At 43.5% G+C, this 13,794-nt stretch overlaps 1 protein-coding gene across 3 annotated transcripts in view; it reads right to left on the reverse strand.

Annotated features, from left to right (window-relative positions):
* Positions 1 to 13,794, reverse strand: part of Nek10 (NIMA related kinase 10) — a 196,950-nt gene that overhangs the window by 65,856 nt on the left and 117,300 nt on the right. For all 3 annotated transcript variants that reach the window (XM_059274196.1, XM_059274195.1, XM_059274197.1), the window contains exons 24-26: positions 9,478 to 9,607; positions 8,815 to 8,885; positions 2,178 to 2,391 (exon numbers count right to left, since the gene is read on the reverse strand). In XM_059274196.1, the coding sequence (XP_059130179.1) occupies positions 2,178 to 2,391; positions 8,815 to 8,885; positions 9,478 to 9,607 (415 nt within the window). The remainder of the gene's footprint in view (positions 1 to 2,177; positions 2,392 to 8,814; positions 8,886 to 9,477; positions 9,608 to 13,794) is intronic.

The raw sequence follows: 13,794 nt of genomic DNA on the forward strand, positions 1-13,794 counted from the left end.
CATGACTATATATCTGTGTACCCCATGCGGACAGTACTCACAGACACCAGAGTGGGGCCTTGGATCCTCTGGTACTGGAATTACAGGTGGTTGTGAGCTACTACATGGGTGCTGGGAATCGAACTCTGGTCCTCTGAGAGAGCAGCCAGGTTCTCTTGACTGCTGAGTCATTGCCCTGGCTCCCTATCTTCTTTATCAGCAATAAGTCCTGGGTATTTTGTCTTTCTGACAGACAATGTGCTACTGCAATGCTTATGTGAAAAGTACTGCCTAACTGCAGGTCACATGGGTCGGTAATTTCAGAGAACTCTTACATCACAGATCTACAGTCCCTTCAAGATATAAATTCTTCAAAAAAAAAAAAATCATGCTTACAGTTAAATAGAAGAATTACTCCCGTACTCATATGTAAGTAAAACCAATCTTTCAATTGTACTCTGACTTTTGAAGTTGTGCTATAGATTTGAACACATTAAATTTTTAATTCCAATATTCTCTGAAGCTGGTAAATGCTTCCTCAAAACCCCTTTCTTTGGCTTCACCGATTGCCCTGTTTTTCTAGCCATGGCCTGAGAGTCTGATGTCTCCAGCTGAACCCAGTCTCCAAATATGTAAGGATACATTGATGAGTAAAACCGTGTGGCATTGGGGATTTGCTGAGTGATCTGAGACAGATGAGGCTTGGGAAGCAGACGGTACAGAAATGACAGAGATTAGCTCTGAGCAGCCAAGTGCTGGAGCTCCAGGCTGTGTGGAGGAAATGGTTTGCTGATATATTTGAGATTTTCCACAGATAAATTTTTAAAGCTTAGAAGTGATAATAAATATATAAAATGATCTCTCTCAAGGTGTTTTGCTGAAGATAAGAGGATTCCTCTTGTTCGATTTTAAATGAACCCCTCCCACCACCACATGAACCTAATGAAAAATGACCCTTTCATATCCACCTGGGATCCAGCTGGAGCATTGCAGTGCAGAGCTTAATACCAGCCTCCAAGCTCGTACTAAGATGGAGAGAAACAGCTAAATCTCTTGCATCTTAATCTACTAAAACATAAAATGTGCGTGGAAGGGTGTGTTTCATACTGCTCTCTGATTTTATGCAGTCAGGAGGAAAATAATAAACAAGGTGAGCCCTGCTCCCAGCCTGGGGCTCAGTGAGATCCACAGCTCCATTAGAAAGCCAACGTAGATCAGCCTTGAAGCCACAGCTGGGCTCAGCAGTTAAAGTAATGAGGATGAGTCTCCCCAGAAAAGAAAAGCATGGAGTACTCAAGTTTAAGATTCTTGAGTACCTCAAGACATGCATACTCTAGAGCGGTGTTTTCTTTCTCTCTAGAACAGGGTTCTCTGAAATGCCGTTACTCCAGGAGTCAGTGTGGTCTGTTCCCTGAGACTGACTCTTTGTCTCATTTCCTCACATAGAGCAAGTCTTTGGGATGGTGGGAAGGAACCAATGACCAGACATGACGACCAAGAATGAGCCTTATGATCCTGTCGTACTGAGACCCACCCTCAGGACAGGAGCAGCACTTCTGAGGAGTGTCTGAAGACTCAGTGCACTGCCAAGGTCCAGGAAAGGGAGGTAGGACAGAGCAAAAGCATTGCCAGCCACCAGGAGCCCAAGCGAAGCTCTGGACTCCTCCAAGCTGTACTCTGAGAAACACTTAGATACCAAAATAGTTCTGGAAAGAAAAACCCAGAAGTATTGGGAGTTGAGGCTTCATTCAACAAGGCATACACAGGCAGCAAGCAGAGAGGCTACACAGACCAGTAAGAAAAGTAGAAAGACAAATGGTACTCTTCTCTGAGTGAACATACATGTTTATCCTCAAGTGCGACAAGATGACTAAGGAAAACAAATACTTATAAGCACGAGGTGCTACACACAGAGACCATTAGCTTAACATGATGACTTTCTAAGAGTGCATCCTGATGATCTGGTTTCACAGTACACAATACATTACGGATCAGTTCTGTGGAAGATCAGTAATTCTGAATTATTTAAACTCATTTGTAGAATATAATAATGGATACAAATATGTAACTATATGATGAGGAAATACTTTGCTTTTTGACTATTTTCCTTATTGTCGGCAATTTTTCCTTAAGACAAACATGAAGAACCAGACAGACTATTAGTAGGCCTCATGTGGGACCAAGAGTTTTCTACTTACCTGAGACAGCAGAGCCAGCTCATGGTGACATGTAACAGCATTCCTGTTGGCTTCCATAAAATATCTCTGTGTGCGCCTCCGCTCCCTCTCCAGTTTCTTCTCCAAGGCCAGCTGGGATGTGGATAAGGTGTCTAAATATTTCATCATCACATCTGAGATCATGGAACTAACTTCTACAATATCTGGACGGGCTTCTGCATCAGGAGTGAGGCACCTGAGAGAAGACAAGGTAAGTGTAACCAAGGTCATGGTTGGAATGGCAGGGGGGGTCAAGTTCAGCCCAACTGAGTGTCCATCATGGTACCTGCACCCAAGAGCAGGGACAGGGCCGGGCAGTGGTGGCGCACGCCTTTAATCCCAGCACTCGGGAGGCAGAGCCAGGCGGATCTCTGTGAGTTCGAGGCCAGCCTGGGCTAACAAGTGAGTTCCAGGAAAGGCGCAAAGCTACACAGAGAAACCCTGTCTTGAAAAACCAAAAAAAAAGAGCAGGGACAGGACAAGCCTCAGACACAGCTCTGAACCCAGCACTTCTCAAAACACATCCGAAACCTGGGGAAAGGGGCCAGCTGCAGGGCTTTGCACTTGGGCTCACAGCCCAGGGTTGTAGGCTGGCCATGAATCTCTCGGGTCTCAAGGTGGGCAAAGGAAGGGTCTCCTGCATGTTTGGCTGCTTTCTGCAATTGCAGCTAGCTCATTGGTCAGCCAGGCAAACAGGGCCTCTCTGAAGCAAATAAAGGAAGGAGAGTTTCTGGGAGGTTACAACTTTTTGACCATATTCTGCCAATATTAACACAACATGATTAGTCTGGGTTTACAAAACACAGACAAATACAAAGTACTGGCCAGTGACTTAAGAGGGTGTCAAAATTAACGCCCCACTATTCAGGGGCCTGAGTCAGGAAGACCATCAGTTTGAGGGCAACCTGGGTTACAATTTCTTAAAAAGAAAAAAAATGTCATTTTTTTATGTATTTTTATTTTTTTAAGATGATAGCTTATTTGGACATACAAAAGAACTATTCACAAACTGAGAGACTCTGAGCTAAGATGAAAAGCTGATATGTAGAAGTTGATGAAATATTTCATATATGATGAAATATAAAGCTGGGAGCGTTTTGGACTTTTCTTGCAATTGGGTATTAATTAGCCTTATCATTCCTTTTAAGGCCAACAGAGCTGTTTACACTCCGTGTCTGATTATTTTCATTTCACTGGGTCTTATACTAACATTCTGTGTTTTGCTTCTGATGGCAGAATTTCAGGGACCTGGGGATGATTTAAGTTGGGATACACTGTTATAGACAGTCTTCACTGGAATATGTCTAAACTGCCCTCTCAAATTTTCTTAAGAAATTTTGCTTAAGTAATTTGACACATTGAGTGCTAATGTTTCTGTGGGTTTAGAGGCATGGAATATCATCAGGAAGGGAGTACTGTTCACACATCATCCAGATACTGTCAGAAGGCCATATACATAGTCATGGAGTCAACACCAAGATCACTGCACTGTTGGTATCGCAGTTTATGAACTATTGCATGATGGGATTTTAATGCTCTCATTCATCACTACACTGAAAACGCCTTGAGCGGAAAAGCGTGTGTCCCTTTCACAATGATCTTAGCATTTAAAACACAATCTGACTCCTGAGGAATACTCGATAAATGGGCAAATGAATCAGTAAATGGGTGAACACAGCCTAACACCTGAAGAGTTTACCTATCCTTAACTAAAATGTCCAGACACAGACTTGTGGACTTCTGGGAGCGAACACACTAGCAGAGGTTCCCATGGATCTCCATTCCCATGAAGATACATTCTTCAGAGACACATGTATGATTCCCTAATCAAATAAGCATAACATCATGCTGTAGGGGAAAAAATCTGGAATACTCCTCTCATTCACCAACTCTGTGCTCCAGTTAGAGATGAGATGGAAAAAAAACTGCAAGGGATAGTGTTCATGTTTTACAAAACAGAGTTGAAGGCAGGGTGAGCATGTGATGACTCCCTTGTCCTTACTGCTCACGGCTGGCTAAGCTTGCTAAGCATCATGTCTGCTTGGAAACAAAGCAGCAGGCAGCTTATGCAGTCAGCCAGAAAGCAAAACTCACACACTTGGAATAGTTAGTGCATAAAAGGAAATAGTCTTCCTTGGAAAAGAAAAGGGAAAGGAGAAAAGACAGGAGAGGAAGCCGTCTGCCCGCTGCCCGCACTGCTACTCCACAGCTGGCCGCACACTGGCTGGTAAAAATAGCAATGCCGGTACCAGGCAAAGCAACAAGATAGATTCTGTTGTTGCTCCAGACTCTTCAGGGTGCCAAAATTATTCTCCCAATTTAAAAGCTTGCTTAGGAAAGGAAAATTTGGATAACAAAATGTGTGAACACTCCATGTAAACAGGAAGAAGGGAAGACTGCATGTTAGAAATGCAAATACTGTGGGCTGTGCCTGACAAGAATGTGCAAAGTAAAAATGAGGTGCTAGGGAACTCAAGAAATGAGGTGTATATGATTGGAAAAAACACGGAGTTTAAGAATGAGTAGTGTGTGTTGCTAATAGCCTGTCATGCCAGCAGCCAGGAGGCTGAGACAAGAGAATAAGGAGCCCAGGCCAGCCTTTAAAAAAAAAAAATCACTAAGTTATTAACAAACTCAGTGGTGGTTGCTGAACATAGTAATTTGCTGGGTCATCGATAGTTATTAAGAACTCGGCTTGTACATAACCTTGCACCAATGTTTTGAAGAAAATAAGAGACTAAGAAAATGGGAAATCTGAAATTCTTCTCTAATTCTACTGGAACTTAGTTTTTCAACACTAAAAATTCAAAGCAAATTAAATATACAATTGCCTTAAACTCACAATAGATCATGGCTTCAAGTGCTCTAGAGATAAAACTTTCTTAATGCAAATGCAGATAATTAGGAATCTTGAATAATTTTAAATGAAAATGTTATAGCATATACCTTGTGATCTTAATTTAGAGTTAGCTATAAAGTTAAATCATCAGGTCTAAATTATTGTCATTGCTTAGTATTTTAAATTATAAACACCTTCAAAAACATTTCATCTGGGAGCTGTGGAGATGAATCAGTGGATAAAGCACTGGCCAACAAAAGGATTTGCACATGGAGAACCCAAATAAAAGTCACACAGTTGTGGTAGCCAGCTCTTAGGAGCCAGAGAAAAGGGAATCTCCAGGACAAGTTGGCCATAGACTATCTGATTGGTGAGCTTGGGTTCAATTGAGAGACTTAGTGTCACAGAAGAGAATGATCAAGAAAGACACCCAGCATCAACACTGGCCTCCAGGCACATATACATGCACCCTCATACATGTGGACATATATACATACACACACATTATATGCATATATATGTACTACATATATGTATGCATACCACACCACCACACACACACATACACATGCAAAACAACAGCAATAAAGCTTTTCATCTGGAATCCCTGCTAAGTACCATTCATCCTTTGAAACATTATGACGCAGTGAACTCAGAACCTACTGTGAAGACTACTCCTGGAGCCCCCTCTGAAGCCTCCAGACAACCATTGCTAATCTTGGGGTGTACTTCCTGAGGTACCTGTCCTTATATTGCTGCTGACATTTGCCCTTCCCCTGGTCTTGCTTCCATGTCTCAAAGTTGTAACTAAACAAATCCAACTCTACATATCCCCAAAACTAGTCCACTTTCCCAGTGGTTTTGTCCGTCTTAGCACTATACCCACGGTGTGCAATCCACAACACAAGCAACATCCCCCACCTCCTCCACTCCCCGTCAAACATTGCCCTGTATATAATGGAATCTCATTTCCCTCCATCTTTTTTCCCCTTTGTCTGTTCCTCAGGAGCCCACCAACATGAGCTTTGAGAAGAGAAGCTGTTGTTATGTGTCACCCTTGGTGACAATCCGTTACACCAATGTGGAAGCAGATATAGAAATCCCTTGACCAGCATCTCCAGCACATAGGGTCTGCCTGAGCAGCATCTCCAGCACACAGGGTCTGCCTGAGCAGCATCTCCAGCCCACAGGGTCTGCCTGAGCAGCATCTCCAGCACACAGGGTCTGCCTGAGCAGCATCTCCAGCCCACAGGGTCTGCCTGAGCAGCATCTCCAGCCTACAGGGTCTGCCTGAGCAGCATCTCCAGCACACAGGGTCTGCCTGAGCAGCATCTCCAGCACACAGGGTCTGCCTGAGCAGCATCTCCAGCACACAGGGTCCGCCTGAGCAGCATCTCCAGCCCACAGGGTCTGCCTGAGCAGCATCTCCAGCACACAGGGTCTGCCTGAGCAGCATCTCCAGCACACAGGGTCCGCCTGAGCAGCATCTCCAGCACACAGGGTCTTGCTGAGCAGCATCTCCAGCACACAGGGTCTGCCTGAGCAGCATCTCCAGCACACAGGGTCTCCCTGAGCAGCATCCCCAGCACACAGGGTCTGCCTGAGCAGGGTGTTCTATAGAAGCCGAGGCTCAAGAGACTAGGTCAGCATTCCGTATACGTGGTCAAGAAATTATTCCACAAAGAGGTAAGGCATTAACCAACATAAAACAAGGACCTTGCAAGAGTAACCAAAGAGCCAAGGGAATGGCCACTGTAGTATGTTATTGGAGATGGTGATATATGCAGGATAGACATGAAGCCAGGGTTTCAGAGTCTCAGAAAGAGGCAGAAACTTGTCCATCTAAGGAGACTGTGGGACTTTTAACATCCAAAATGAAAAGGATGTGGTCCAGACTGACGGAGCAGAAAACTATTGTTGGTCCCATGGAAGTACCAAGATGGCCTTGACACTGACACCAGATGTAAGCCATAACTCCCAGAGCCAGTGTTGACTGAGGGTCTGGTCTGTGACAGGCACATCTCTGCATACTAAACAAGTTGGAAGCAAGGTAATAAAATGTCTGCTTTCAAGTTTACTTAGTAAAGAAGAGACGGTCAACAAATAAGTATGTGTATGCTTATGTGTGATATTTTAGGGGCATAAGTTACATTTTTTGCTGCTGTCACCAAATATTAATACCTGATTAAATGGAGGATTATTTTGGCTCCTGCTTTAGGGCAGGAAATTGTCCACCATGGCCGCAAGGCAAGCTGCAGGATCACCAGGCAAACCAGAGTGGCTTCAGTCCAGTTCCTAGCAAGCACATGCCTTCCTTCCTGAAACCTCAACAGCTGGGCATTTGGCACTTCCTTTCTACCCTGGTGCTCGAAACTCCCACCAGAGTGGCCCACGGAGCTCTCCTTACAGCACTTGGCAGCTTCTTTAGCCCACAGCTCCAAATTCTTCCATATCTGTTCCACAAACCAGTTGCAAAGATCTACAAATGGGGCTGGAAAGTTGGCTCAGCGATTAAGAGCACTGGCTATTCTTCCACAGGACCAGGGTTCAATTCCCAGCACCTACACAGCTGCTCACTACTGTCTGTAACTCCAGTTCCAGGGGACCTGACATCCCCATACCAATGCACATAAAATGAAATTAAATAAAGATGAAAACAAAAAAGATCTGCAAATGATGTGGTCAGATTTCTCACAGCGACAACATCATTCTCAGTACCGACTTTGTGTATTAGTTTTCTTCCTTGGTGTAACAATCAAATTACCTGACAGAAGCCATTCAGGGAAATAGGGTTCATTCTGACTTATCACTTAAGAGCAGATGCAGTCCCTCATGATGGGAAAGCATGATGGCAGGAGCGTGATGTGACGATTTGCACACAGTGTAAGGAGAGAAACTGTTGGTTCTCAGCTCGCTTTCTCTGTTTTGCTTCAGTCTGGGGCCCCATCTCATATGGTGATGCTGCCCACACTCAGGGTGGGTCTCCCCTCATCACTCAGCCTCTCTGGGAACCCTGCCTCAGATATACCCAACAGTATGTCCCTTAGGTGATTCCAAATCCATCCAAACTGACAACAAAGGTTAACAGTCACAGAAGCACAGAGACTGGATTTTAAAGCAGGCTAGAGAACACCGAGACAGTAGGTGCTCAGAGTAGGCTTCCCGATCTGAGATGTTTCTGTGTCGATCCATGGGAAGTGCGGGCAAGAACCATGCGTGTGTCTGAGAGGAGAGGGTTTCAGAAGAAAGCACCAGTAGGGGAAAGGTCATGAAGGGAGTAGCTGGAACCCGGAGAGCAGCAGGCAGGATTGGTCTGAGTGTGAGGCCAGGAGGCAACAACCTTTAATAAACTCCTTCTATATTAATGGGGAAAGCCTCTCATTTTTTGAGAATTTAGTATAAAATACAGTATTACCAACTTTTAAAAGTACCTGCAGTTTTATCATTGAACACAGCCCTATCTAGCTTCTATGTTACTCTTTTTTTCCGTATCTGTGCGTATTTTATTTATTTCAGAAAAATAGATTTTCATACTATTTGTTTTACTTAGTTTCATATTACACACATTTTTCATGTTAACATCTGCACATCTCTGTCAAGTTCTTCTTAGATATCCCAACAGTTTCCAAAGAGTCACTATTACTAATGACGCTCAAACATCTTTCTAGGTTTGGATTACCTGAGGGACATTTCGTAACTATTTACCCATAGGAGTGACTATATAAGGACATGGGGATTTTATGATGGCAGCTATACATTTTAAATTGTGAGACTATTTACCTGTTAATGGTATCTGTCACTTTTTCAGAGTAGATGCCTTCTGGCACCGGCTCGTACACTGCCTCCACTATCTGCAAGGCAAACAGAAAACAGAAACAGCATCAAAGAACCATGCTATCTGTGAGCAGCCATTCATGGCTACAATGTGGATTGCTAATAAATTCATATAACATCACACACAAAAGTTAATCAAGAATGGAAACATCCCAACAAATGAACGTTAATGCCAATAGCCAATTAGACAGTTCTAGAATACAGAATCTTATTCTCCAAGCTGAGCTAAAGTTAACCTTAGGCTCATGATAAAGTAATACATGGGATAATATAATATGGTGGCTTGTGGGCCTAAGGTGGAGTCTGGGGATGAAGCTCAATGATAGAGCATTTGCCTAGCATGGGTTAGGCCCTGGGTTCCATCTCCAAACCACAAAGAAACAGTAATTGGAAATTTATTTTCATAACTTTATATGACAAATGAATACAACAAATAGGAATATACATGCACTGTGATAGATATTTCGAGGAGAGATAAGGTCGACTGGGTTGTGTAGGAAATCAAACAATGCATGCTTCTAACTGATGGCTGTGTAAGTCACAAGGGTTTTGTGAAGAACAGGGTGTGGCTGGTAGCTATAGGAGGCCCTTTTGTTCCCTGTGGCCTACTTTAGTAGCCAAGGAGAGCATGTTGGTGCTACAGAAGGGAGGACTCAGAGTTGCCATCTGATAAAGGATGCAGCCTGCAGCCCAGACATCAGCCTTCTCTCCATACGGCTCACTCTTCAGGACCTCTGGGCTGAAATACATAAAGGATGTTAATGCACACTCAGCAAGGGAAATTAATTGGCACTGGAAGAAATCCAATTTTCACATTGGAGGTGTTGATATAAAAAACAAGTAAATAGACATTAAAATGACTCTTAATGACTTTGCCCTATACCCATACTTCTCTCAACCCTTCTCAGAGAAGCATCTCCTTGAAGTAGACAGTAATTGACACAAAGACCCTCAACTAGTCAATTTACAGATAATAAGAGACTGTGTGGTACTTGTCCCTAAATGGTAAATACATATTATACTCCTCCCCCCAAAGCACAGGGGGCTCTTCACAGAAGAGGGGACAGAGAGATTGTAAGAACCAGAGGCAGTGTATCCACTGAGATAACAGCACATAGTTTCAGACTCAACAGGGCAGATGCACTATGACTTATGCCAACTGTGACAGCATGGACAAGACCCATGCAAGCTACAGCCAGATAAAATCCCAGTGTAGAAAACACAAAAGTCCCACCAATATCTGGGGAGGTACTGGCGTTTGATAGATGCTGGGAGAGACAGCAGTTTTCTCTACCGATATCACACCTGTTAGGTCTATCCCACCCCACAGTAGGCCCCACTGCCAAGACTAGCTGGGCAACACAAACTGGCCTGTATGGGGAAAGAAAAATGAATAACAAAAGAAGAAACCTCAGAGTTTGATGTGAAGGGATAGGCAGCTGGCGAAGGTGGTTATAGGAGAAGGTGGGGGAGGGGATTAATATGTTGAAAATATATTGTATGACATTCTCAAAGAATTAATAAAAAATATTGTTTAAAAAAAACACTAGTACTTGAGGGCTGACAGTGAAGGTGCCTGCCACCAAGAATGATGGTATGAGTTTTCATCCCAAGACCCACAGGGTGAAAGGAAAGAGACTGACTAATACAAGTTGTACTCTGACTTCCACACATGTGTCCACCCCACACACACACATAGTAAATATAAAAGTAAAATTTTAAAAATTAAAAAATAGGTACCTGAAATTCTTAATCACTATTTCAAGTAAAGATATTAAAGAATCTCTTTGAGACCTGGGACATAACTCAGTAGTAAAATGCATGCCTTGCATGTGAGAGATCCTACACTCAATCACCAGTACTGCAGAACACAAATAAACAAATACATACTGTCCTTGAACTGTGTTGGCCTCAGATGGATCCAGAAGCACAATCAAGCAATTCAGTTTGTGCTGGCTAGTTTTATGTCAACTTGACACAAGCTAAAGTCATCTGAGAGGAGAGAACCCCAATTAAGAAAATGTCTCCATAAGATCTGGCTGTGGCATTGTTCTTAATTAGTGATTGGTGGGAAAGGCCCAGCCTATTGAGGGTGGTGCCATCCCTGGGCTGGTGGTCTTGAGTTCTATAAAAAAAAGCAGTCTGAACAAGCCAATGGGGAGCAGGCAAGTAAGCAGCACCCCTCCATGCCTCTGCATCAGCTCCTGATTCCAGGTTCCTGCCCTGTTTGACTCCCTGTCCTGACTTGCTTCACCAATGAACAGTAAGTATAACACTGTGACCCACAGCCTCAGCTGGAACCAAACGCACTTGCCAATAAGAGTGCACTCGTGGGGCGACTCAACCGATTAAAGCCAATGAGATTAGAGGTAGTCTGTCCAAGTTAACTTTCACTGAAGTTACCTTTCTTTGGCTTATATGAGTAAGGGAAAAAGATGCTGTCTGATAAAGCTTATCAAAAGAGAAGAAAAACAGGGTATAGTGACTTAGACCTGCAACCCAGACACTCAGGAAACTGAAATGAGAAGATTATGATTTCAAGAACAGCCTTGGCTACATTGAGAGCTCTGGGCCAGCCTGGGCTACCTAGTGAGACCCTGTTTCAACACAAAACAAAAATAAGAAGAGCCACGAGGAATGTGATGAAGATTCAGCCATGTGAACACAGTGGGCAAAGGACCGAGACCTCTGACAAACCAGGCTGGCAGACAGGACAGTCAAATGGAGGAGACAGCAACTTCCAACTGCTAAGTCGTCCAGCAAACAAATGTGAGTTCTGTGAGAAAGGCGACTCATGCATTTTTCATCTTCAAAAAGAAACCAGCCTTTGGGAAATATGGCTGAAGTCATATATAATCACTACTTGCAAATATGTCAGGTGGCAGATATGTGTGTGGTTATTGTTTAGGCAATAACCATAACATAATTCGATGTCTTGTGAATTGAATAACTATAAAATAATTTGATGTCTCGTGAACTGAATAACCTTCAATTTCCTCACATGAGATGTGCTCACCAACACTATGGACATAAAAGAATTGAAGCTAACTACGCTTTTGTAGAAGTTAAACAACACACACACACACACACACACACATACACACACACCCCTCACATACACACTTACTCACTCCTAATTTAAGATGGACTTTTCTTTTCCAAGACAAAAGAAATGAGTGTGGTGCTGTAATGATACAACTTTATGAAAACATCTCTTACATTGAGTCTGAACTCCCCTGGCCCTCACAGCCAAGTTGATAATACACCTGAGATCACTTAATACTTGCTATCCCACTGTCCATCAGTCTGTTTGAAGCTGGCCTTTAAGAGAACTGTGTAAGAACTAACCTTACTTCCCTCTAATCCCCCAGGTAATCAGCTTTTACAGCCTAAGCTAATGCAAACTTTAATCTCAAGTTCTACTTTCTTCCATGCTGCTGACTCTGAGTGATGCATGTGCATGTGTGTTATGGTAATAATTTGATGAAAGCTGCAAACAGGCTGGAAACACCCTGCAGATACAGCTTGTGTTGGAAACACTGACTGCTTCCAGGTCAGCTGGGGTCAGTTGGAGCCAGTGACTTAATCTTTGTAAAAGCTGGCTGAAGGTTTTTGTAAAGTATCCCTCATTCCTTCCTTAGTGATGCTTTCTGTGCTGACTAATAAAAGAGAAAACAAAGCCCTCTGTTAGACACAGATAGAAGACACAGAGAGAGAAGCGGGGATTCTAATTTGGGCTCACTCTTGGTCAGACTAATCCAAGAGGAAGCCTGTGTTGTCGCTCCATAAAGATTTAACCAATGAGGCCGGGTGGCGCTGGCACATACCTTTAATCCCAGCACCCGGGAGGCAGAGCCAGGCGGATCTCTGTGAGTTTGAGGTCAGCCTGGTCTACAGAGGTGAGATCCAGGACAGCCAGGGCTACACAGAGAAACCCTGTCTTGAAAAACCAAAAAGATTTAACTAATGCACAGAGCATATCTTATATAACATTTAACAAAAACAGATCTTTGAAAAAACTGAAAACATCTTCAATTAAGTGTGCAAAAACTGTCATCATTGTACTTTATACAAAATAAAAATGTCCAAGTAAACTTGAAGGTAGAGTAGAGTTGGGTACATGTCGAGGAGCTATACGTATCCCTCTGAAATATTCTAGTAAACAAATAAGCATAACTCATATCCAGCTGCCTCTGAAGGGAGGCTAGGATACCTTTCTCCTGAACCACAGACACACTACACACATACACACACACACACACACACACAACACACATAACACACTATATATACACTATGCAACACAAACACACCCCACACCACACACACCCCTCACCCCACACCACACACATCACACTTCACACTCATATACATACATATGTATACACACACACCACACCACACACACCACACTATACCATATCACACACCCACACCATATATATATGTGTGTGTGTGTGTGTGTGTGTGTGTGTGTGTATATATATGTATATGTATGTATATGTATACAGACACCCACACCACATACCCCCACACCATATATGTATACACACACCCACATCCCACACCACACTACACCACACCATACCATATACACACACACCCCACTTTGCACCACACCACACACACCATACCACATACCACACTACACCAGACACACCACACCATACACACATACCCCACCGTGCATCACACCACACACACCATACCACACACGCCACACCACATACACACCCACACCCACACACTCCCCCTATACTGCACCACATATACCAAACCACATACACTACACTATACACACACACACATACACACACATACACACATACCACACCACACACATATACACACATCCACATCCACTCATACCCACACCCACACACCCCACCCCACCCCACCCCACATACACCACACACACATACTACA

This window comes from Peromyscus eremicus, chromosome 9 (genome assembly GCF_949786415.1).
Source record: "Peromyscus eremicus chromosome 9, PerEre_H2_v1, whole genome shotgun sequence".
NCBI lineage: Eukaryota > Metazoa > Chordata > Mammalia > Rodentia > Cricetidae > Peromyscus > Peromyscus eremicus.